The 25,932-nt window shown below is 41.9% G+C and overlaps 1 protein-coding gene across 5 annotated transcripts in view; it reads right to left on the bottom strand.

Moving 5' to 3' along the window:
• CUNH19orf44 (chromosome unknown C19orf44 homolog) overlaps positions 1 to 25,932 on the bottom strand; it is a 119,086-nt gene that overhangs the window by 38,358 nt on the left and 54,796 nt on the right. For all 5 annotated transcript variants that reach the window (XR_012252327.1, XR_012252329.1, XR_012252324.1 and 2 more), the window contains exons 8-9: positions 19,900 to 19,980; positions 1,166 to 1,332 (exon numbers count right to left, since the gene is read on the bottom strand). Coding sequence is in view for 1 of the 5 variants with exons in the window: in XM_073655197.1 (XP_073511298.1) it covers positions 1,166 to 1,332; positions 19,900 to 19,980 (248 nt within the window). In the remaining 4 variants the exon portion in view is untranslated. The remainder of the gene's footprint in view (positions 1 to 1,165; positions 1,333 to 19,899; positions 19,981 to 25,932) is intronic.

Here is a 25,932-nt window from a genome sequence, read left to right as displayed (position 1 = left end):
TCATGAGCTCTGTATAAACCCGCCTCCACCACTGATAAGCAGCTTTCTGCCTATGCACAGTGTACACAGGGAGCTGCCAATCGGTGGTGTGGGCGAGGTTATACAGAGCTCAGCATTAGAGAACTGGTAGATCAGCAGGTAACAGTGATTTTATCAAAACTGCAACAAGCAGCCCAGTAAGTGACACATCGTTGAAATCAGGGTCTCTGCCTCTACAGTATGCTGCTCTTTGATGGGGTAGCAAAAACCTGGTAACAGATTCCCCTTAAGTCATGACTTCCTGGTGGGAAGTACTTTCCGGCGCCCATTGCCTAGCATAGGTAAAAGGGGTACGTGAAGTGTAAAGACAAAAATAAAGTTTCAAAAATATCTAAAAAAAAAAAAAACAAAGAAAAACATGATTGAAATAGCCCCACTTTTAAAAATAAAGAAATTTTAAAAAATAAGCGCATTTGGTGTTTACGTGTCTGTTAGACCTATGAAAATATAAAATTATTGATTCCAAAAGGTAATTTTATTTATTTTTTTAAGCTACAATCACACCTAGAAAGTCAATGAAAGGCTATAAAAAATAAATACTATTGAAAAACTTCAGCTTGGCATGCAAAAAACAAGCCCTCATAACGCCGTAGACAGAAAAATTAGAACATCATGGATCTTGGAAAACGTTGCCAGAAACCAATTTTTTTTTCTTTAACAAAATTCTTCAGTCTCTAACATAGGAAAAATATGTACAGGTTTGGTATCGCTGTAATCGTAATGACCTGGAGAATGATGCTGCCGGGTCATTTTTCCCACAAAAAGAACACCGTAAAACTGAGACCCAAAAAACAATGTTGGAACCGTGAACGTTTTTCCCCTATTTCACTTCATTTGAAATTATTTTTTACCGTCTTCCAATTCATTGTAAGATAAATGTCTAACCATAATGCTGTCATTCACAACAACTTGTCCCGCAAAAACAAGCCCTCCTACAGCTATGTTGAAGGAGACATAAAAAAGTTACGGTTCTTGGAACGACAGAGAAGGGAAAAAAGAAGAAAGGAGTCAATATCAGAGCAAACACAAAGAAATACATATCTATGATTTTATAGACTGTAAAGCCCGATTACAGTAAATGGCTTTACTGAATAAATAAGTAAAAAGTAAGGTCTATCATTGTTACCTCCTTAGTATTCTCCAGTGTGGTATAGCAATAGGATTCATTCTCTACGGACCTCACAGTGGAGAGATATAGCTGTTCAGCCATGTCTACAAATGACCGTGTGAGGAACAGTTGCTGCTTTAGCATGTCATTCAGCGCCAGGGCCATTGGATTGAATGAGGTCAAAGCTGGTGGATTGCAGAAAAAAAAAAAAGAAATATATTTGTTATGTGATTTAGGTATAATGTCAATAGGCAGAGGATAAGACTAATGAAATTATCCAGTAATCAGGCAAGAACAAAAATAATGGCTGTTTACAGTGACTTAAACACATATTAGCATATATCATAGTAAGGAGATTATATGTATAAATACACCAGATTTGAAAGCATAAATATCTGTGATTAGAAGAATTATGTTGAGAGAATCAAAGTTTATGGGAGCCGCCATCTTGGGATTGGCAGCTCAGTGCCCTGTGTTGTAATGAGACACGCCCCCGGATTCCAGGCTGGTTGTTAGACAGCACCTGAGGCTACAGAGTAAAGCACAGCATGTATTACCCAGATCAGCTTACTCTGTGGTAATCTGTAAACCAGTTTACATGAGAGCAGTCATTTATAAAAGTTCACATTTATAGCAACACAGAAAGTGTATATAAATGGTAAGCTATGTGAAACCTTAAGGATAACACTGTCCAAGTATGATATTTAAATATATATATAGCCATCTTTTGCTTTGATGACTGCTTTGCACACTCTTGGCATTCTCTTGATGAGCTTCAAGAGGTAGTCACCGGAAATGGTCTTCCAACAATCTTGAAGGAGTTCCCAGAGATGCTTAGCACTTGTTGGCCCTTTTGCCTTCACTCTGCGGTCCAGCTCACCCCAAACCATCTCGATTGGGTTCAGGTCTGGTGACTGTGGAGGCCAGGTCATCTGGCGTAGCACCCCATCACTCTCCTTCTTGGTCAGATAGCCCTTACACAGCCTGGAGGTGTGTTTGGGGTCATTGTCCTGTTGAAAAATAAATGATGGTCCAACTAAACACAAACCGGATGGAATAGCATGCCGCTGCAAGATGCTGTAGTAGCCATGCTGGTTCAGTATGCCTTCAATTTTAAATAAATCCCCAACAGTGTCACCAGCAAAGCACCCCCACACCATCACACCTGCTCCTCCATGCTTCACGGTGTGAACCAGGCATGTAGAGTCCATCCGTTCACCTTTTCTGCGTCACACAAAGACACGGTGGTTGGAACCAAAGATCTCAAATTTGGACTCATCAGACCAAAGCACAGATTTCCACTGGTCTAATGTCCATTCTTTTTGTTCTTTAGCCCAAACAAGTCTCTTCTGCTTGTTGCCTGTCCTTAGTAGTAGTTTCCTAGCAGCTATTTTACCATGAAGGCCAGCTGCACAAAGTCTCCTCTTAACAGTTTTTGTAGAGATGTGTCTGCTGCCAGAACTCTGTGTGGCATTGACCTGGTCTCTAATCTGAGCAGCTGTTAAGCTGTGATTTCTGAGGCTGGGACTCAGATAAACTTATCCTCAGAAGGAGAGGTGACTCTTGGTCTTCCTTTCCTGGGGCGGTCCTCATGTGAGCCAGTTACTTTGTAGCGCTTGATTGTTTTTGCAACTGCACTTGGGGACACTATTAAAGTTTTCCCAATTTTTCGGACTGACTGACCTTCATTTCTTAAAGTAATGATGGCCACTCGTTTTTCTTTACTTAGAATTTTTATTATGGCAAGAAAAAAGCAGCTAACAGTCTATTCAGTAGGACTATCAGCTGTGTATCCACCAGACTTCTGCACAACACAACTGATGGTCCCAACCCCATTTATAAGGCAAGAAATCCTACTTATTAACCCTGACAGGGCACACCTGTGAAGTGAAAACCATTTCCGGTGACTACCTCTTGAAGCTCATCAAGAGAATGCCAAGAGTGTGCAAAGCAGTCATCAAAGCAAAAGGTGGCTACTTTGAAGAACCTAGAATATAAGACATATTTTCAGTTGTTTCACACTTTTTTGTTAAGTATATAATTCCACATGTGTTAATTCATAGTTTTGATGCCTTCAGTGTGAATGTACAATTTTCATAGTCCTGAAAATACAGAAAAATCTTTAAATGAGAAGGTGTGTCCAAACTTTTGGTCTGTACTGTGTATATTATATTATATATATTTTATATTAAAAAAAACAAACACGCAGTGTATATATCAAGTACACAAAAGTAGTGCCAATACTGAAGCCCTTTAGTTTTTACCAATAAAGGGCTTATTGCTGGAGACAAAATGTTGCATACTTTGGTACTTTGGCTTGGGATAAATAACTTTTCATTCTATGAAACAAGTGCTCTTTTTTATATTTGACATCCAATGGTCACCAGCATTTTGTAGATTAGTGCTATTTTGCCATTTTTCAGTTTTTATTCTTATACATATACTGTTCACTGAGCAGTTATTTGTAGGGATAGATAGTGTTAGTATCGTCAGCACTATAACTATACTTGATATGCTGAGTAATCACAGTGCCGATCAAGAAGCAAACTGACTGCTCAGCGTTGGGCTTGTAGAGGGAATTGGTTGGTCTGCCTCATGGCTGGCAATGTGCTAATGTAGTATATGCTGAGCACTACTGACAGGAATAAATGGTGTCTACTGCACGGAATAAACGGTTCCATTCCATGGGGCTAGAGACACTAAGGCCGGGGTCCCACGAGCGTGTAACACAGCCGAGTGCAATGTGATAAAACATCACATAGCATTCGGACCAATGTTATTCTATGGGGCAGTGTATATCTGTTCTCTCATACCAAATCTGTACGAAAAATAATCAATCGCATCCTCCCTCGATTGGCAGCATGACTCGGTTTCACACAGACCCATACAAGTCCATGGGTGCGTGTGAAATGTCGGACTGCAATCAGATGTCATCCCAGTGCAGCCCGATATACGCTGAGACAGGCAATGGTGGAGATGGAGAAATTACTTTCTCCATCTCCTCCACATCTGTGTTGCAATTCTCTCATGTGAGAGGATCAGAGCACAGTGCACTGACACTCAGCTAACGCTTGCAGCAGAGCTGGAGTGTCATTCCCTGAGGGAATCTCTCTACCAGTCCAGTGCGGAGTGCTTATCATTGATACAGCAGTCAATCTGCACCCTGGTCGGCACTGTGAGAGTGCTAAAACTGTATATGGTGAGTGCTTCTGACAGAAATAAGTGGTATCTCCAAATTAGAAGGGGCGCTGCCTTCTGATGCAAGGAACTGAGGGCTGTGCTGCTTATTCCTCTGATTAGTGCTCAGCAGTCAATACATTAGTCAGTATGTCCCTATTCCTAGGTAGTGGCGCAGCTTACCCAGTGCAGTAAACACCACTTCTCCCTCACTGAACGTCAGAAGCACTCAGCATATACAGTATTACCAATGTCACAGTGCCAGCCGGAGCTCAGACTGACTGACTGCTGCATCGCTGATCAGTATTCAGCACTGGGCTTGTAAAGGGATTTCTCCATGGAAATCAGTCTACAAGTCCAGAGCTGAGCGCTACTCAGAACCACAAGTAGCAATGCTAGAATGTTAGGGATTTGCCAGGTGAGTAATTTTTTTTTTTTAATCATTTTATATTTTTTCCTGCTACTAGTTTTTTTAAACCCCTTCCCAACATATGATGTACAGTTACTTCATATGTCGGGTCGTTGACTGATGTAGGCTTGCAAGCTGAGCCTGCATCTTTCCCTGCAGATGATGGCTTAATTATTCAGCCATCAACTGCCTCTACCAGCGGTCGGTGGAGCAGAGCTCAGACCACTGCTGTTAACATGTTAAATGCTGCTGTCAATCTCTGACAGCAGCATCTAACATGCGCTGGCAGGTGAACACGTCATTCCATGCGTCCATCGGCATGCCTGTGACATGATCGCTGGGTGCTGGTGGGTTGCCATGATGGTTGGGGGGTCTGCTGAATTCCTCCGTGTGTCATGCTAGGTATGGGAAGGACCAAGCTAACAACGATGGGAAAAGGGGGGGGGGGTCCAGAAAATACGAAAAGGAGTGGAGACCCCTAGGTAGATCTAACACCACCCTGACCCCCATCGTCCCTAGATAGGTTCTTCACCCATCGCGGAGCAGGATACCCAAGCCCTGGCTATTCCTAGAACTGGACCCTAGGTAGGGAGGGGGAGGGGTGAGCACTAGTCAGCCCCACTGCAGCTAAAGACAAACAAGGGAAACATACAAGGGGAAACACTTAGGTTTGAGAAGACACCAGAGAGATCACGACTACTATCCTCAAAGGAACTCCAAGACTAATCTAGCAGACTGCTAGTACACCAGACCTGAACAGAGGAATTTTACTTTATCACTGGCAACTCTCTGGAGACACTGAGGGCTTTTAAAGATCAAGCAAGGGTGTGTTAATTAGCAGCAGAAGGTGGAGATCACCACTGGGTCCTAACGAAAGAAGGATGATGAAAGGATCAAGAAGGTGTCTGCAAAGCTAAGCTCAGCGACCCTCTACAGCTGGATCCAGAACTGTCTGTCAAACCTGATACACCCATGACACTGTGCTTATCAGGACGATTCTCCTGTGAAAGCTGGCATTTATAGGAGACTGTGATTTTGCACAACCATATATAGTACATGTGATTGAATGATGGTAGCTTCAAATCCCCCAATGGGGCTAACAAATACTGCAAAAAAGTGTTTTAACCCCTTCCCTGACATGCACCGTACAAATACTGCTCTGCGGGAGCTGCGTTCCGCAAAGAGCAGCATATGTACGGCGCAATGATCGCTGAGCGCCACCGCGATCACATGCGGGTGTCAGCTCTATGTGAGAGATGACACCCCGACGCACCTCCCACAATCGGTGCTAGCAACAATCACTGGTGTTTAACCCCTGTGATGCCGCTGTCAATTGTGACCGAGACATTGCGGGGCATCGCAGAGTGGGCTCCCTCTCTGCTTTCATCAGCGTTGCAAACGCATTGTGCTGATGGTCTCCATGGTGACTCCCGGTCCCAAGATGGCCGTGGGGACCTTCAAGAAGGACACACTGAAGGCATCAAAACTATGAATTAACACATGTGGAATTATATACTTAACAATAAAGTGTGAAACAACTGAAAATATGTCTTATATTCTAGATTCTTCAAAGTAACCACCTTTTGCTTTGATGACTGCTTTGCACACTCTTGGCATTCTCTTGATGAGCTTCAAGAGGTAGTCACCAGAAATGGTTTTCACTTCACAGGTGTGCCCTGTCAGATTTAATAAGTGGGATTTCTTGCCTTATAAATGGGGTTGTGACCTTCAGTTGTGTTGTGCATAAGACTGGCGGATACACAGCTGATAGTCCTACTGAATAGACTGTTAGAATTTGTATTATGGCAAGAAAAAAGCAGCTAAGTAAAGAAAAACGAGTGGCCATCAGCACTTTAAGAAATGAAGGTCAGTCAGTCCGAAAAATTGGGAAAACTTTGAAAGTGTCCCCAAGTGCAGTTGTAAAAACCATCAAGCGCTACAAAGAAACTGGCTCACATGAGGACCGCCCCAGGAAAGGAAGACCAAGAGTCACCTCTGCTTCTGAGGATAGGTTTATCCGAGTCACCAGCCTCAGAAATTGCAGGTTAACAGCAGCTCAGATTAGAGACCAGCTCAATGCCACACAGAGTTCAAGCAGCAGACACATCTCTTCAACAACTGTTAAGAGGAGACTTTGTGCAGCAGGCCTTCATGGTAAAATAGCTGCTAGAAAACCACTGCTAAGGACAGGCAACAAGCAGAAGAGACTTGTTTGGGCTAAAGAACACAAGGAATGGACATTAGACCAATGGAAATCTCTGCTTTGGTTTGATGAGTCCAAATTTGAGATCTTTGGTTCCAACCACCGTGTCTTTGTGCGACGCAGAAAAGGTGAACAGATGGACTCTACATGCCTGGTTCCCACCGTGAAGCATGGAGGAGGAGGTGTGATGGTGTGGGGGTGCTTTGCTGGTGACACTGTTGGGGATTTATTCAAAATTGAAGGCATACTGAACCAGCATGGCTACCACAGCATATTGCAGCGGCATGCTATTCCATCCGGTTTGCGTTTAGTTGGACCATCATTTATTTTTCAAGAGGACAATGACCCCAAACACACCTCCAGGCAGTGTAAGGGCTATTTGACCAAGGAGGAGAGTGATGGGGTGCTAAGCCAGATGACCTGGCCTTCACAGTCACCAGACCTGAACCCAATCGAGATGGTTTGGGGTGAGCTGGACCGCAGAGTGAAGGCAAAAGGGCCAACAAGTGCTAAGCATTTCTAGGAACTCCTTCAAGATTGTTGGTAAGACCATTTCCGGTGACTACCTCTTGAAGCTCATCAAGAGAATGCCAAGAGTGTCCAAAGTAGTCATCAAAGCAAAAGGTGGCTACTTTGAAGAACCTAGAATATAAGGCATATTTTCAGTTGTTTTACACTTTTTTGTTAAGTATATAATTCCACATGTGTTAATTCATAGTTTTGATGCCTTCAGTGTGAATGTACAATTTTCATAGTCATGAAAATACAGAAAAATCTTTAAATGAGAAGGTGTGTCCAAACTTTTGGTCTGTACGGTATCTCTCTGATTTAAGGGCATACAAAATTAAAAGTTTGAATATTGCAAAATTTTCACAATTTTCACCAAATTTCCAATTTTTTCACAAATAAACACAAGTCCTATCAAATAAATTTTACCACTATCATGAAGTACAATATGTCACGAAAAAACAATCTCAGAATCACCGGGATCCGTTGAAGCGCTCCAGAGTTATTACCTCATAAAATGACACTGGTCAGAATTGTAAAAATTGGCCTGGTCAGGAAGGTGAAAACAGACTTCGGGGTGAAATGGTTAAAAATATGACTAAATGGGGTTGGCTTGGACTTCAGCGATGTGAGACGTGGGAGTCCTGAGCTTCCTGGATACAATCTATAAAGCAACAACTACTTATTGAAAACTTTCTGCTTTATTTCCCTGTTGGGAAAACTTGGGGATCCATCAGGTACATTTTAAGACCTTAACTGTCTTTTTACATGCTGGCACTGCGGAGATATTAAGCCTGAAAGCCAACGGGGAAACAACGCTGCAGTCTGAGGAATTCTCATGACTTGTTTGCTGCATTCAGCGCTGTGAGGTAACAGCTGATCGGAGCCTCGTTCATCTCTCCCTGGCCCTGAAGAGGCCGAAGAACCAGTGGATGTGACACCCGGTCATCTGGAGGTGACATAGTGGTGTTACACTAAGTGTCATAGAAGACCGGTCCGGGCAAGGAGTGGCGGCCCACCAGAGCACTGTTTGTTCAAAGTCAAAGTGCACGCAGTGAACTGCTGATAAGAGAACTGTTCGGTTCTCCCTGGTTTAGAGGAGGACATGCCGGAGACCTATCGCGGATGGAAGACTAGGCAACCGTTATTCTCAACACTGACACAGAGGGGACACACTAGTTGTCACTAAAGACAAGTGAATACGGGGAGTGAACATCTGATTGAGGCTTCGTTCAGCTCACCCCAGCTCAGAAGAGGATGCGACATCAGGTACATTTGAAGTTGATAAAGGGGTGACACACTGTGTGCCACTGAAGATAAGCATATGCAAGGAATGAGTGATTAGTTTGACCTCTGTTCAGCTCTCTTTCTACTGGGGGGGGGGGGGGTCTCATTAAGGAGTCTTTACAAGAAGTGACATCTTGAAGGATTGACTAGGACACTTGGAAAGGCTATCAGTGACATTGTGTGTTTTTGAAGTCAGGTGTTACATATGTTTTTGTTGGAAAAACTGATTTTTCTCTATATGTCTGAGTATAAAGACATAGGTAATTGGTTTCCTAACCGATATAATTCCTTTTTATTCATTCATTCTAGTTATCCCAGTTAGTATCTGAAACTTTTAATTATCTTGCATAAAATGGATAAGAGCTGTACTAAATCCAAAACAAGTACCTCCAATACTATCCCTTTATCTGATTGCAATAGGCCTAGACCACAAAGGGAAAAATATACCTCATCTCAGTCCCACTTTTCTCAAACGGCCTCAGGTGTATCAGAAGAAACTCCTAATCTTTTTAGCCCATCAAATTCTACATCCCCCTTAAAGAGAGATGACAGTAAATTAGAAGAAACAAAGTCTAAGGGCAATATTACATACAGTGGAATTGTGAAAGAGTAGCTCTTACAAAAATCCTTCCTCGGGACTATCCTTCGATAACCTTAATAAATCTCCTCAGTTAAATAGTACTTGCTTTAGAGAGTTATCACACTCGGCTAACTCAGATGAGGATATCATTGAATCCTCATCTAATCTAAGCCCAGATAAAAATGAATCCAGGAAAGATCAAGGCTAAGTCTGTACAATTGATCAGGATGCTAGACCAAAGATTTTCTCTAGAACAGATGACTATCCTTCCTTGGAAAGAAAGGTCTTTGAAGATTTTATGAAAAAAACTAACTAAAGACCTTAATGATAGTATTGAACTTGCCTTTGAGAGACAGATAAAACTACTTGAAACAACTATAAGTTCTTTTATTCAAAAATATGAGGCAAACGACAAAAGGATTGAATCAGCAGAAAAAACGACTGAAACTTTAAAGAAAATCAAGAAATGCATGTAGAAATGGTTAAACTACGATCCAAGCTTTTTGCTATGGAAGATCGGAATCATAGAAATAATACAAAAATGAGAGGAATACCTGAAAGCGTTACCCAAAATAAATTAATTAACGAACTACATTAAAACTTTTTTCAAAAAAACTCTTTCATCCCTATCTGAGCCTGAGTCTACTATTGACAGGATCCATCGTCTGCCCCGCCCATCTACCATTTCAGTAGAATTCCAGAGGGATACCATCTTATCTATTCATTTCAATAACACAAAAAATAAAATAAACAATTCCCTGATCCCTATAGTCACATAAAAATTTTTGCAGACCTCTCTAAGGACACTATCTCCACATGAAAAACATTTAGTGATGTTACCACCACTTTACGGCAAATGGGTATCAATTATAGATGGGGTTTCCCGACTAAACTTTTGATATTCTACAAAGGTAAAACTATACCTATGTTTTCACCAGTGGAAAGATTGAACTTCATATCTTCTATATAAAAGAATATAGATCTAAAGAATAAGCGCTGAATACTTCCTTTTATTGGGCTTTACTATTCTTAACATGATATAGATGTAGCCACTTTGGTAGATCACAATCCAACTGACTACGGTCTTTATGTTTTGACGTTTTAGTCAATATTTTGAATAACTATTTGTCAAATGGTCTTTTTCGGAACTGGGATTTTCGAAGAAGTCAGTTTTTGTATTTTTTTTTTTTATTAAACACCATGTTATGTAAACTTTTGGTTTGTTTCTATTATTACATGATACCTTTTGATCTTTTCAGAGCTTGGGACAAATTTGGAGTTTCTTTTTGGTCTAAGTTTTCTTGAACTTACAGGTTGTGTTCAGGGAACTTTACCCAAATAGGAAGACATCCCACCGGGAACATTTGGATTACATTTAGGCCCCTTTTGGAATAATAATTTATTATGGAAATGCAACTCTTTACTACTACAAACTCCTGAATTCAAAAGCAAACTTCAAAATGCGTTAAAAAATTATTTTACTGAAAACTATTTGGAATCAACATGTCCGTTCATCCTTTGGAACGCCCACAAGGCTGTAAATGAGAGTGAACTTGATGCAACTCTCATCAAGATATAAAAGAAAGAAAAAGAAAAAAGTCCAAAAGCTTCACTCTGAAATTAAAATAAGGGAGGACGCTCAATTAAATCTTACTTCTCCTTCACCTTCTCTACATTTAGAAATATTAAAACTAATGCAAAATCTCAAAAATGAGCTTTTTTCTGATTATGACTCTTCTATTAAAACAGGTAAATCAAAGTGCTATTCTTCACTGAACAAACAGACTAAATATATGGCACAACGCCTAAAACAAATTAGAGTGAAGAATAGAGTTAATAACATAAAAAAACTCTATTGGTGAGATTAAAACCCACCCCAAAGACATAGCAAACTCATTTTGCAGAATTTTATCAGAAACCATATAATATAAAATATAATTCTTCATGTTATCAACCATCTAAAGATGATATTAATAGTTTTCTTTCAGAAATAAAACTTCCAGCAACATCACATGAGGATTTAACTCCTTTAAACGCTCCCTTTTCACTAGAAGAAATCTTAGACACAATAAATAAACTCAAACTTAAAAAATCACCGGGCCCAGATGGCTTTACTAGTGAATATTTTAAAACATACATTTTTATCTTATCCCTTTACTTAGTAAAAATTTTTAATACAGCTTCTAGATCTGGCAACTTTCCGGCAGGAATGCTCCAAGCGACTATTATTCTTCTACCAAAAACTAAAGGACAGATTGACCAGATTAAGAATTATAGACCAATTTCTCTCATCAACACTGACCTCAAAATTTATTCAAAGGCCCTGGCAAATAGTTTGAGTAAAATCCTCCCTAAAATAATAGAAAATGATCAAATGGGCTTTATTCAGGGATGACAGACATCTGATGCAACTGGAAGATCTTTAAATATTATAAACATTATCAGTACATCTTGTCTTCCCTCACTTCTCTTGACTCTTGACGCCCAAAAAGCCTTTGATAGGCTTAATTGGGATTACCTTAAATAGACCCTTCTCAAATTTGGCTTTGGTAATCCGGTTTTATCTTCCATTATGGCTCTTTATTCAAATCCCAGTGCTAGAATATATGTAAATAATCACATGTCCTACATTATCAAAATTTCAAATGAAACAAAACAGGGTTGCCCCCTTTCCCCTTTATTATTCGCTCTGGCCATGGGACCCTTAGCTCAAAAAATTAGAGCTGACCCCAAGAGTAAAGGAATTTAAATCCCGTCCCGACACATTAAAATCAGCTTCTTAGCTGATTATGTTCTACTCTCAATAACCGATCCTCTTAACTCTATTAGAGAAGTCCAAATTATTCTTGACAACTTTTCCAGGATTTCCTATTTCAAGGTGAATATATGGAAAACTTAGATCCTCCAACTAGGTCCATTCTGATTCACATTTTCCTAGTGGTAAAAATTACGATTGCATTTTTTCTGGGAAAAAACAATTTCCCCTGATTTTTCAGATATTTTTGATAGAATTGCTACACATAGGTCTTACGAATTTAGATTTGTTATAGCAAGTGACTTAAAAAATTCCAAAGAAAATGGGAACCTTGGGATCTTATTTCTCCTAAGATAGTATAATAAATGCAAACTGTATAAGTACTGTACTATTACTTTTGTTCATAATACCGTGAAATAGCTGATTTCTGACTACTTTATACTTATTATTAAGAGTTTTGTATTCTCCTCTATGTATCACATTCACTACTGTATTATTTACGACTTTAATCTGAGTTCTCCAATTTCCTTTTCCCTATTTTCTTATTCATTCCTAGTTTTTCCCTTCCTAATAAATATTTACCCCGTCCTTCTTTTTCCTTTATTTCCCCCCCTCCTTTCCCTCCTTTTTGAATGATTCTTAAAAATTAAAAAAAAAATTGAAACACAAAAATATGACAAAAATAAAAATATACAAAAGTTCAAATCAGCCCCCTTTTGCCTCATTAAAAATAAAACTAAAACAATTCCACATATTTGGCATTGCGGTGTTCTTAAAAGTTCGATCAAAATCTAAAATAGATTAAGCCAATCAGTAAATGTGTAACGAGAGAAAAAAATCAACACCGGAATTACGTTTTTTTGGCCACCGCAACATTGCAATAAAATGCAATAGGAAGCGATCAAAACATTGTAGCTACCCCAAAATGGTAATCGTAACAACGTCATTTACAAATTTATTTTTAAATACTTAAATAAAAAAAACTATACATGTTTGGTATCTGCGTACTTGTACTGACCTGGACAATCATATTGCCAGGTTAGTTTTACCGTAAAGTGAACATGGTAAATAAAAAACCCAAGAAACAATTGTGGAATTGCACTTTTTTTTTAGCAATTTCAACACACTTGGATTTTTTTCCAGTGCATTACATGAAAAAATGATGATGTCAATTAAAAGTACAATTTGTCCTGCAAAAAATAAGCCCTCATATGGCTATGAACTAAACTCATATGGACGGAAAACTAAAAACGTTATGGCTCATGGAAGAAGGGGAGGAAAAAAAAGAAAAAACAAACAACAAAACAGAAAATAGCCGTGTCATGAAGGGGTTAAATACTGGGCAACCTCTTTATTAAATAGCACAAATAGTGCAGACATAGAACTAAATGTAAAGTGTATGTTTATTTATAGATTGATAGGCTAACTCAGCATTTATTGCGTTTACGTATAGAGAGAAACATGCACATACATATTATATCTATATGTATATGTGTTTATATAATAATGCAGATGTAATCAATAAATATCTATACACATGACTGTGTACAGTATATGCTATTCTAAAAGTGCACGGCTGTTATTTAGTGCAGCACAGAAGAGGTGGTAGCTTCTGTATTGGTCTGCTCCACTCATTGATCGTCTATCTTGCAGGGACTGCCGCACTCTCCTCCATAGAAGTCCTGCTCCTACAAAACACACACGGCACCCATATAACACATCCTCCTCTACTGAAAACACAAAAAAACATACTTGTTTTATTTAAAAGCATCACTCCACTGTTTTTTTTTTTTGTTTCAGTGCTGGAGTGGTGTTACTAATCTAAGTTTCCTGACTGCAACTTCTGATTGACCACAAGTCAGAGGCTTGGGTGCAATTATTGCTATTGTACCCTCTGCACCGCGCCAGTGCGGGAGGACTCATAGACAACAGCAGCTATTTCAGCTGGATGTGCATCCGAGGACGCACATTCAGCTGAAATGTATTGTGATGCAGAGAACTGTCTGGTCCCTGCATTGCTACACAGGTGGGACATAGCAGTGACACGCTGATGTCAGCTGCCGGCCTCTGTGCCGGCTACAGACCAAGACGCCGCACGACGTGGAGAGAGGAAAGATGGGAATAATGTTATGTTGTTTTTTTCATGCGTTAGAGAATAGTGGCAGAAAAGGAACATGCATACAAGGAAGGAACCCAGGATGGGGGGGGGGTAAATACCAGGATGCAGGACATATATACCAAGAAGTGGCACAGGGTGAGGGCATATATACCAAGAAGGGGCCAAGGATGGGGGAGATATATCTAACTATTAGGCAGGGGCCCAGGATGGGGGGCATATACACTGCTCAAAAAAATAAAGGGAACACTCAAATAACACATCCTAGATCTGAATTAATGAAATATTCTCATTGAATACTTGGTTCTGTACAAAGTTGAATGTGCCGACAACAAAATCACACAAAAATCATCAATGGAAATCAAATTTATTAACCAATGGAGGCCTGGATTTGGAGTCACCCCCAAAATTAAAGTGGAAAAACACACTACAGGCTGATCCAACTTTGATGTAATGTCCTTAAAACAAGTCAAAATGAGGCTCAGTATTGTGTGTGGCCTCCACGTGCCTGTATGACCTCCCTACAATGCCTGGGCATGCTCCTTATGAGGTTGCGGATGGTCTCCTGTGGGATCTCCTCCCAGACCTGGACTAAAACATCCGCCAACTCCTGGACAGTCTGTGGTGCAACGTGACGTTGGTGGATGGAGTGAGACATGATGTCCCAGATGTGCTCAATCGGATTCAGGTCTGGGGAACGGGCGGTCCAGTCCATAGCTTCAATGCCTTCATCTTGCAGGAACTGCTGACACACTCCAGCCACATGAGGTCTGGCATTGTCCTGCATTAGGAGGAACCCAGGGCCAACCGCACCAGCATATGCTCTCACAAGGGGTCTGAGGATCTCATCTCGGTATCTAATGGCAGTCAGGCTACCTCTGGCGAGCACATGGAGGGCTGTGCGACCCTCCAAAGAAATGCCACCCCACACCATTACTGACCCACTGCCAAACCGGTCATGCTGAAGGATGCTGCAGGAAGCAGATCGCTCTCCACGGCATCTCCAGACTCTGTCACGTCTGTCACATGTGCTCAGTGTGAACCTGCTTTCATCTGTGAAGAGCACAGGGCGCCAGTGGCGACTTTGCCAATCCTGGTGTTCTGTGGCAAATGCCAAGCGTCCTGTAAGGTGTTGGGCTGTGAGCACAACCCCCATCTGTGGACGTCGGGCCCTCATACCACCTTAATGGAGTCGGTTTTTAACCGTTTGTGCAGACACATGCACATTTGTGGCCTGCTGGAGGTCATTTTGCAAGGCTCTTGCAGTGCTCCTCCTGTTCCTCCTTGCACAAATCCGGAGGTAGCAGTCCTGCTGCTGGGTTGTTGCCCTCCTACGGCCCCCTCCACGTCTCCTGGTGTACTGGCCTGTCTCCTGGTAGCGCCTCCAGCCTCTGGACACTACGCTGACAGACACAGCAAACCTTCTTGCCACAGCTCGCATTGATGTGCCATCCTGGATGAGCTGCACTACCTCAGCAACTTCTGTGGGTTGTAGAGTCCCGTCTCATGCTACCACGAGTGTGAAAGCACAACCAACATTCAAAAGTGACCAAAACATCAGCCAGAAAGCATTGGTACTGAGATGTGGTCTGTGGTCCCTGGTCCCCACCTGCAGAACCACTCCTTTATTGAGGGTGTCTTGATAATTGCCAATAATTTCCATCTATTGTCTATTCCATTTGCACAACAGCATGTGAAATTGATTGTCAATCAGTGTTGCTTCCTAAGTGGACAGTTTGATTTCACAGAAGTTTGATTTACTTGAAGTTATATTCTGTTGTTTAAGTGTTCCCTTTATTTTTTTGAGCAGTGTATATACCTGGAAGGGACTCAGGATGGGGACATATATACAAAGATGGGTGGCATATATACCTGGAGGGGGCCTAGGATAGGGGACATAAATACCTGGAAGGGGCACAGGATGGGGAACATATATACCTGGAAAGGGCACAAGATGGGGGACATATATACCTGGAAAGGGTCAGGGAAGGGAAACATTGCTACAGAATGGGGGAGGTTGGGGGGGCAACACGCATGTCTTTATAAGATTTAGAACGCTACAAGGGCCCATACATCTGACCAACATGCGGGGTGATGCCACTGGTCAGAGGTACCAGTCACAAGCTCTCAATGCAAGTCTATGAGAGCCTTGTTCTTGCTCTGATAGACTTACATTGAGTAGTGACCTCCGGATCGCCCAGCAAACACTGGAGCGATGTGGCAGGTGACAAACTTTAGAAACGATCGGAGCGACGGTGATAACAGATGAATACAGCGGTTAGTAAATGTGACAGTGCCCCCTCCCCCCCAGCCTGTTTTCATGGACCATAATGGACTCGGGCCTATATTGGCATTTTCTGTCCTGCATCTAGTGGGGGCATGTGTGTCTTTGTTCCTCTCTTTCAGTTAGTTGATGCTGTGCCGTGTGAAGGGCTAGGACCTGTGCTGAGGCCAGATCCTAGTGCCATGGTACGGACTATTGGAGATCCATTGGACTATTGGGATTGGAGATCAGTTGCCAAGTGGGATTGTGATGTTTTGCCACCCTGCTGGATTTGAGGACTTAGTTGTTGCATTGTACTTGGCATGGATTACCGAATGGCGCCCCTTGATTTGGCCCTTTCTGTGCTACTGACTCTAAGGAACCACAGCTACATTTGGTGTTATATTCTCCCAGTCTCAATAAAGGTTGTTCGATTGCTCATCGGCCTGCTGTCTGTGCCTGCTCCGTCTCACACTCCATCACAGTAAACATAATAGTAAGGTCAGGGAACATAAATTTGTAGCACCACTCCAGCACTGCAATAAAAAAAAAAAAAAACACTGGAGTGACGCTTTAAAGCAATCCTCCATAAGCCGACATTCAGACCATGTTCCCAAGAGCGAAAATGCAGCTTTTTTTTTTTTTGCTTCATTTTTCCTGCAGGGGTCCACACCAAAATAAGCAATAGCAATCTGCTCAGATTATTACGTATTCCCTTTTTTGAGGTGTTTGTGCAATTGATCTGACATTACGGTTTTTTTAAGCTCCCAGCGTAGCCTATAGGAAAAAAGGGCACCAAATAAATGATAATTACTTACCAGTAATTTGATTTTTCAGAACCAACGGCAGCACCGTAAGTGAGAGGGGGATCTGCCCCCAAGGACAGGAAACCTACAGATTTAAAAGGGCGAAGCCTCTCCTTCTGCTTCAATGGTTTACAGAGCATGAGAGGCTTCCGTTTAGTTAGTAATACACATATATACATATTATACAAATTTTTTTTTTTTTTTTTTTACTGCTTCCCCCAGTGCACAATTTTTGATATTAGAAAAGAACCCAAAACCATAGTAGGGAAGGGAATAAGAAGGGTGCTGTCGTGGGTTCTGGAAAATCAAATTACCGGTAAGTAATTCGGGTTATCGGGTGCGTCATCAGGCCGGCCACATGCACGGTGAAGAACCCGGAACCGGCCTGCACGAGGCGCAGGGCGGCCGATGCCCGCACCCTGCGGATGTATGCAGGGAAATTCTCTCAACCTCGCCCATGCGACCCATGGCAGCACCACCCGAACCATGGGATCGCAGCATCCTTCCATAGAGAAATACGGTACTTTACAGAAGACAAAAAATTAACATTGGGCTGTTCTAAAAAATAGCAGTGTCTGCATTTGTCTTTACAAACTCACAACAGGTTTTTTTTTTTTGTTTTTTTTTTGAGGATTTAGCATTCCTGTAAATCACCAACCTAATATTTAGTTGTATATCCACAGTTTTTTAGAACTGCTTCACATCTATGTTGCACAGAGTCCGCCAACTTCTAGCACCTGTCAACTGTTATTCCAACCCAGGATGCTTTGACTACATTCAACAATTTTTTGGCATTTGTTGGTTTTGCCTCAAACAGCATTATTGATGTCATACCACAAGTGTTCTATCGGATTAAGGTCCGAGGATTGGGCTGGCCACTCCATAACCTCAATTTTGTTGGACTGGAATCAAGATTTTGCTTGTTTATTGGTGTGTTTAGGGTCTTTGGCTTGTTGAAACACCTATTTCAAGGGCATATCCTCTTCAGCGTAAGGCAACATGACCTATTCAAGTATTTTAATATATGCAAACTGGTCCATGATCCCTGGTATGCGGTAAATAGGCCTGGCATCATAGTAAGAGAAACATGCCCATATCAAGCACAACCATGCTTCACTGTCTTCAGACTGTACTGTGGCTTGAATGCAGAGTTTGGGGGTCATCTGACGAACTGTCTGCGGCCCGTGGACCCAAAAAGAACAATTTTACTTTCATCAGTCCACAAAATGTTTCTCCATTTCTCTTTAGGCCAGTTGATGTTTTCTTTGGCAAATTGTATCCGCTTCAGTACATGTATTTTTTTTTTTTAAACAGTGGGACATTGCAGGGACTTCTTGCTAAGAGATTAGCTTCACACAGGCGTCTTCTGACTGTCACAGTACTCACAGGTAACTTGAGACTGTATTTTAACATCCTGGAGCTGATCCATTGGATGAGCCTTTGCCATTCTTCGATCCATTCGAATGTTAGTCTTCCGTTTTCTTCCACGTCTCTCTGGTTTTGCTTTCCATTTTAAAGCATTGAAGATCATTTTAGGTAAACAGTCTATCATTGTCTGTTTACCCTCTCCAATCAACTTTTTAATCAAAGTACGCCATTCTTCTGAACAATGTCAAGAAAGACCCATATTTCTTAGGCTTACAAGGAGAAATGCATGTACAACATGTATTGGCTTCACCCTTAAATAAGGGCATCCTGATTCACACCTGTTTCTTCACAGAATGATTGCCCTCACTAATGAAACTCCACACTGCTATTATTTTGAACACATCCCCTTTCAATTAATTATTCAAATACACAGACTCAAAAACATGCAGATCATGAATGCTGAGTCAGTTGGTTTACTTAGAATCTACTGCACCAACTGGTAACTTGTTTGACATGTGGTAATATAATTTATACCAAAAACAGTGATTAATCTGGTTAGTTATATTGGACTGCTATTATTTTGAACACTATTGTACAGAAAATATAGTCATATTTAATGTTGGGGGTGACGGGTCCCTTTAATATCCCGAAGTGTTCCACATTTATTAAGAGGTGTGCGCCTCTAAATAAATTTGGTGCAACTCACTCTTGAAATTGTTAGTATTAAGGAGTTCTCCATTACCGAATAACCCTAGCTTAAATTAATTCATGACCCAAATTACATAAAAAAAAGTGTATACTCACCTGTCATAGTGGCACATTACAGTGATGTCGGTGTGGCTGTTCCCAGCAGTGACATGACATTGTTGTGCTATGTCTGTGCAAGTTAAAGCCAATGAGCGGCCATTTGTGACTGCAGCTCATCAATATTCCGTTTATTCTGATAAAATAGTAAAGGGTGCAGTAGATGAGCGGCCGCCCATTGGCTACAGCTAGCACATGACAACAATGTCATGTCACCGACAGGAACAGCTGCACTCACATCGCTGACATGGTGCTGCTGCAGGATGTGAGTATACACGGTTTTAATTTTAATTCAGGTCTTGAATTGATTAAGCTGGGGATATCCTGAAGTGGAGAACCCCTTTAAGACTGTTATATGAAATTATACGCTTAGTAATCGCCACCACACACTTTTACTATGAATACTAGTTCTTAGGGTTAGTTATAGTGCAGTGTTCTGTGACATGCCATATATAAAACTCAACAGTAAGAACTTACCTTCTATTAGATCAGGGCTCACAACACGACCGACCATTGATACTGGATCCATAAAAGGTGCAGCAGAACGTTCAGTACTTGCTGGAAACGAAAAAGGAGCATTAAAATAATATCCCAATACCAGCTACTGGATCATAACCTCTGTAATAATGTACTGTCCTGTATTACTCTGATAATAGCGCAATACTCACTTAAGAACCAAAGTGGTTTTACAAAGGTAGTTGACTCCCTCTGTAAGCCCATCAGCACCCCCACAAACCCCTAGAAGGTGCCGGCAGGTCACTATTGCAGCACTAAGTCCTAAAAGGCTGCCTGTCAGTACTGCAGGGTATTATTAAAGCAGTCATAAGGGAACATGATCAAGTCCCATACAGTGTGCAAAAAAAAAAAAAAAAAAAAAAAAAGAAATCCCAAGTATAGATTAATAAAAACAAAAGTAACCATTTAGGCCCAAAAGGCTCTTAATGTCCAGCCATTTTTATTCTTTTTGGGGTTTTTTGCCTTTTTTTTTTTTTTTTTTTTTTTTTTTTAAATCAGCAGCTATTTTTCCCTGATGCGGCTGTATGTTTGTTTTATGCACGGCAAATTATATTATTGCTTTAGGACTGCTTTGAGGTACAAATAAATTACTGCTTGAATTGTAGAATTTATTTTGCTACAGAAACATTGAAAAGAATGACCTGTGCTTTTTTTTTGTTAATATTATTACCATTCAGTTTCACGCCAAATAACACGTTCAATTAATTTTTTTTGCCTACATTTTCAATATATATGTCAAATGCCAGAATAATGAGAAAATGTTTTAAGGCATTTTTATTACTTACTGCAAAGTCAAAAGATTACATACACTAAGATTACTTTGCCTTTAAACAATACTGGACTGCCCATATGATGTCATGTGTTTGGAAGCTTCTGAGTTAATCTGAGTTAGAGACACACCTGTGGATGTATTTTAATGCACACCTGAAACACACTGCTTCTTTGTGTAGAATCATGGGAAAGTGTAAAGAAATCAGTCAAGATATCAGGAAGAGAATTGTGGACTTGCACAAGTCTGGCTCATCCTGGTTGTACAATTTTAAGATACCTGAAGGTGTCTCGTTCATCTGTACAAACAATTATACACACGTACAAACAAGATGGGGATGTCCAGCCATCATATTGCTCAGAAGAAGACGGGTTCTGTATCCCAGAGATGAATGTGCTTTGGTCCGACATGTGCATATCAACCCAAGGACAAAAGCAAAAGGCCTTGTGAAGATGATGGCGGAAGCTGGTAAGATTGTATCAATATCAACAGTGAAAAGAGTACTGTATCACCATGGGCTGAAAGGCCACTCTGCCAGGAAGAAGCCATTACTCCAAAAGAAAAAAAAAAAAGCCAGATTAATGTTTGCAAATGCACACAGGAACAAAGACCTTAATTTTTGGAGACATGTCCTGTGGTCTGATGAAACTAAAATTGAACTTTTTGGGTATAATGATCGTTACGTTTAGAGGAAAAAGGAAGAAGCTTGGAAGCCTAAAAACACCATACCAACTGTGAAACACGGGGGTGGCAGCATCAGGTTGTTGGGTTGTTTTGTTCCAGGAGGAACTGGTGCACTTCACAAAATAGATGGCATCATGAGAAAAGAAGATTATGTGGCAATACTGAAACAACATCTCAAGACATCAGCCAGGAAGTTAAAGGTTGGTCGGAAACGGGTCTTCCAAATGGACAATGACCCGAAGCACACTGCCAAAATGATAACAAAGTGGCCACATGGTACTCGGCACCTCTTTCTTACTGCCGCTGCAAGTCAAAACCCTTGGCCTATTCACGCTAGGCTGGAACCTCTTTGTGTATGTGCGTTATAAGCTTGCGATATCATGACCCTATAATGCACGTCCCACACCTGGTTGCAGCCAGAAATCCCGATCTATCGTGTAGTTGCCTGGGGTTTCAGCCAGTGGTAAGAAGAGGTGCTGAGGAATGTATGGGGGACAGTGATTCAAAAAGTCCGAGGCACCATGAAGCGTTCTTTTAAAAAGCTTCCATCTTTATTCCAATTTTAAAAACAAACAAACAAAAACCTGACTTAAGACAAAGCGAGGCAACGTTTACACCTGTTTAGGATTGAGAAAGGCCAAATTTGGCTGAAACGCTGCCTCTCTGTCTTCTTACGTCTGTTTTTTTTGTTTTTTTCATATTGGAATAAAGATGGAAACTTTTTAAAAGAACACTTCATGGTACCTCAGATCTTTCTGAATCTTTATCTCTATAGCCTTTGGACCTAGTGGGAGACCCTGCCGAGCAATCACAATATTATGAATGGTGCATGCAGTAGCTACCGGGAGGCAGAGGAGGCGGTGGCCCCAGGGTCTGAGGGGCCCACCTGGAGCTACGCTAGTGTAACTGTATCGGCGTGCACAGCATGTGGATACAGTTACATTTTGGGGCAGAGCAGGGAGAATTGATGTCACTGAACTGCCACGAGGCCGCTAAGGGGACCTTGAGCTGGAGCGCGTGGGGGGCTTAATGAGGCAGGGGGCCTCTCTCATGAGAGAGGGAGAGCGAAGCTCCCTCTCCCATCAGTCCCCCTCTGCGTCTGACGTCACTGACGCAGACACTGACCGGGTGCGATGACTCATCACTTGGTGTCCGCTGTCCTGAGATGAGCAGCGCGGGGAAAGAGGAGGAGAGGCAAGTATTGTATTTATTTTAATGGGGAGTGCATTATACTATATATAGTATAATGCAGCCCTATAGGCTTCTATAGTATAATGCACTCCCCATAGGCAGACTCTATATAGTATAATGCAGCCCCATAGACTTCTAGACTCTGCCTATGGGGTGCATTATACTATAGAGGCCTATGGGGCTGCATTATATATAGTCTGCCTATGGAGAATGCATTACACTATATAGAGTCTGCCTATGGGGAGTGCATTATAGCATTATACTATAGAGAGTCTGCCTATGGGGAGTGCATTATACTATATAGAGTCTGCCTAAGGGGGTGCATTATACTATAGAAGCCTATGGGGGAGCATTATACTATATAGAGTCTGCCTACAAGGGTGCATTATACTATAAAGCGTCTGCCTACGGGGGTGCATTATACTATAGTGGCCTATGGAGAGTGCATTATACTATAGGGGCCTATGGGGAGTGCATTATAGTATATTGAGGACTAACTGGTGCATTATACTATATGGAGGCTATTTATGGGGCCATCATACAGTTTTGGATTACAGTGAGGGATATCACACAGTGTGGGAGATAATGTGTGGTCTTTTAACAGTGTGGGGGCCATCATACAGTGTTGGAGCCGTCAGTTTCGGGGCTACTAAGGGGTCAGTATACTGGGTGGGGGGATACTATGCAGTGAGGGGCATTATACTATGCATAAGAGAGCATCATACTGTGTAGAGGGGAGCAGTACATGGGGGGAGACTCAGAACATTATTGAATTTTAAGTGGGCACTTATTGTTATAGGGGAACTCAGGTTATTGTGACTGTCAAAGGAGCACACAGAGGGTATTATTACTTCCTAGGGGGCAAAATGGAGGCACTGTTTTCTAGGGCATTTGCACAGGGCAGTCATATATTCTAAAGGTATGTTTAACCATCTAGAGGGCACAGAGTAAATGCAGTAATAGGGACACATACGGCGGCAGCGGCTGAGTATTGGGGTATCAGCAGGATGAGAATAGATTGGGACGGTGCCTGAAATGTAAGGAGTCAAATGCATCTTTGTTATCTCGGTAGACGAGTCATGGATGGAGAAGTTGTCGTGTTGGTCTGTGCCAGATGGAAAGGATGGAAAATATGAACGATGTCATCTGTAACTGTGCTGTAATCTCTTATATGTTCTGCAGAACCGGTATCTGCCAATATATGGTCACCATATGGCAGTAATGTCAGTGTTGGTATTTTTATAGCGATTATTTTCAGTAACAGTGCGGTCAACTGCTGAGGTTCTCCTACATCCACTATTGTGGTGCGCCACCATAGCTGTAATCAGAGTTACCTGGTTAGGGGCCCACTCAGAAGTTTTGCCCGCCCCCCTAAACCAAAACCCTAGCTACGCCTCTGCATGGGAACAACACATCAGACTGTACGAGGGACAGCGAGCAGAGGGGTTGACCAGAGAAATGGCAGTGAGGTGAGTACTTGTTTTTTTGATTTTTTATTTACACCTTATATTTATTATAGACCGCAAAACAAAGTACATTCAATTTGAGGAAAATAAATTAGCTGCGAACTGATTTTCCCAGTAAAATCCGCAAAATTTGGCAAATTCAAATCTCCTCAGATCCACTTATCTCTAATTTTGTATGCTGCCTGTGCTGATGTAGTAGAAATACTACAATGTATCCTTAAATCGACGCAAGTAGAATTTGGGCTATAAATTTAAAAGAAAAAAAATATGATTTTGGGTCCTCACTGTAACCATGGATGTATGCTGCTGCCACTAGGAGGCTGACACTAGGGAAAAAAATGAACTCCTTTTCAGTAGGATACACCCATCAACTGGAAGCAAGCTAATCAGTTAGTGAGAAAGCAGTAGGAGAAGAAACAAGAAAGGAAAAGAAAAACTTCAAAACTGGCCCAACATAGGCACTAACAAGGGTGGATTCTGTGTCCCCCAATGAAGGCTCTGAGAATGAGATTTTACCCTGAGTACACAAAATCTTTTCTCTATCGTTTTATTGAGGGACACAGGAAACCATGGGGCGTCCTAAATCAGTCCCAAGGGTGGGAAGAAGGAAGAAGCCATACCTAGGTCTGAGCCCAGGCTATTGCCACTTACAGAACCTTCCTGCCTTAGCTCGCACCTGCCGAGGCGTATGTGTACACTCTGTAAAGCTTGGAAAAGGTATCATCAGAGGACCAGGTAGCCGCCTTGCAGAGGGCTGATGACGAACCGCCCAAGAAGCCCCTACTGCACAGGTGGAGTGAACCATGACCCCGGGTGGGGGCGGTCTATTCTTTTTACTTGATACGCTTCCAGGATGGCAGAGCAGATCCAACTGGCGAACGTGGCCTTGCAGGCGGGAAACCCCCAAGGTGACCATCTGGATTCACAAACAATTAATGGGAGAGTCTGGAAGATGCGGTCCTGGAAAGATAGAGACGAAGGGCTCTGACAAGATTTAATTTGTGTACAGACCGCTCCAGAGGATGACAGGGAGACGGACAAAACAAAGGAAGGATGATATCCTCATTGAGGTGGAAAGGGGAAACCACCTTAGGGAGAAAGGCTGGAACGGGTCGCAAGACCACCTTGTCCTGGTGGAGAACAAGGAAGGGAGAATGACAGGGTAGAGCTACAAGCTCTGAGACTCACCTGATGGAGGTGACTGTAGAGGAAGACACCCCTCAATGGTTCAAAAGAGGGACCCTGAAGAACATTTAGTACCAAATTGAGGTCCCAAAGATCTACTGTAGGCCGATAGAGGGGTACTGAATGGGCGACTCCCTGCATGAAGGTCCTGATCTGAGACTGGGAAACAAGATTCCTCTGGAAAAGGATCGAAGGGGAGGAGACCTGACCCTTAAGAGAGCCGAGTGACAAACCAGACTCCAGGCCCAAAGGGAGAGAGCAGAACATGGGGCGATCTGATTAGCTTTGCACCAGCGAAAGAAGGCTTTCCATGTGCAATGATAGATGCGAGAGGAAGAGGCTTCTGTGCCTTGATCATGGTTTGGATAACCTGGTCAGAGAAACCTGCATCCCTTAACATTGCGGCTTCAACAGCCATGCTGTTAAATTGAGAGACTGTGAATTTTGATGAAAGAGAGGACCCAGGGAAAGCAGGTCTGGACGATAAGGAAGCTTTCAGAGGGCGTCCGTGAGAAAGTTGATTACTTTGGCATATCAAGCTCTTCTGGGCCAGTCTGGAGCATCGAGGATGACTGGCACTTCTGCCTTGATCTTCTTGATGAGCCTGGGAATTCGAGGGGTGGAGGGGGTGCAGATAAAGAATGTTGAACTGAGACTAGGAGATCATAGGGTATTGGAGTCAACTGCTAGGAGATCGCA

Source organism: Phyllobates terribilis, unplaced genomic scaffold, assembly GCF_046119375.1.
Source record: "Phyllobates terribilis strain yellow unplaced genomic scaffold, ASM4611937v1 Scaffold_1__5_contigs__length_1240528914, whole genome shotgun sequence".
NCBI classification, from domain to species: domain Eukaryota; kingdom Metazoa; phylum Chordata; class Amphibia; order Anura; family Dendrobatidae; genus Phyllobates; species Phyllobates terribilis.
Note: the sequence above shows the minus strand (reverse complement) of the source record. Positions and strands in the feature narration are given on the sequence as shown.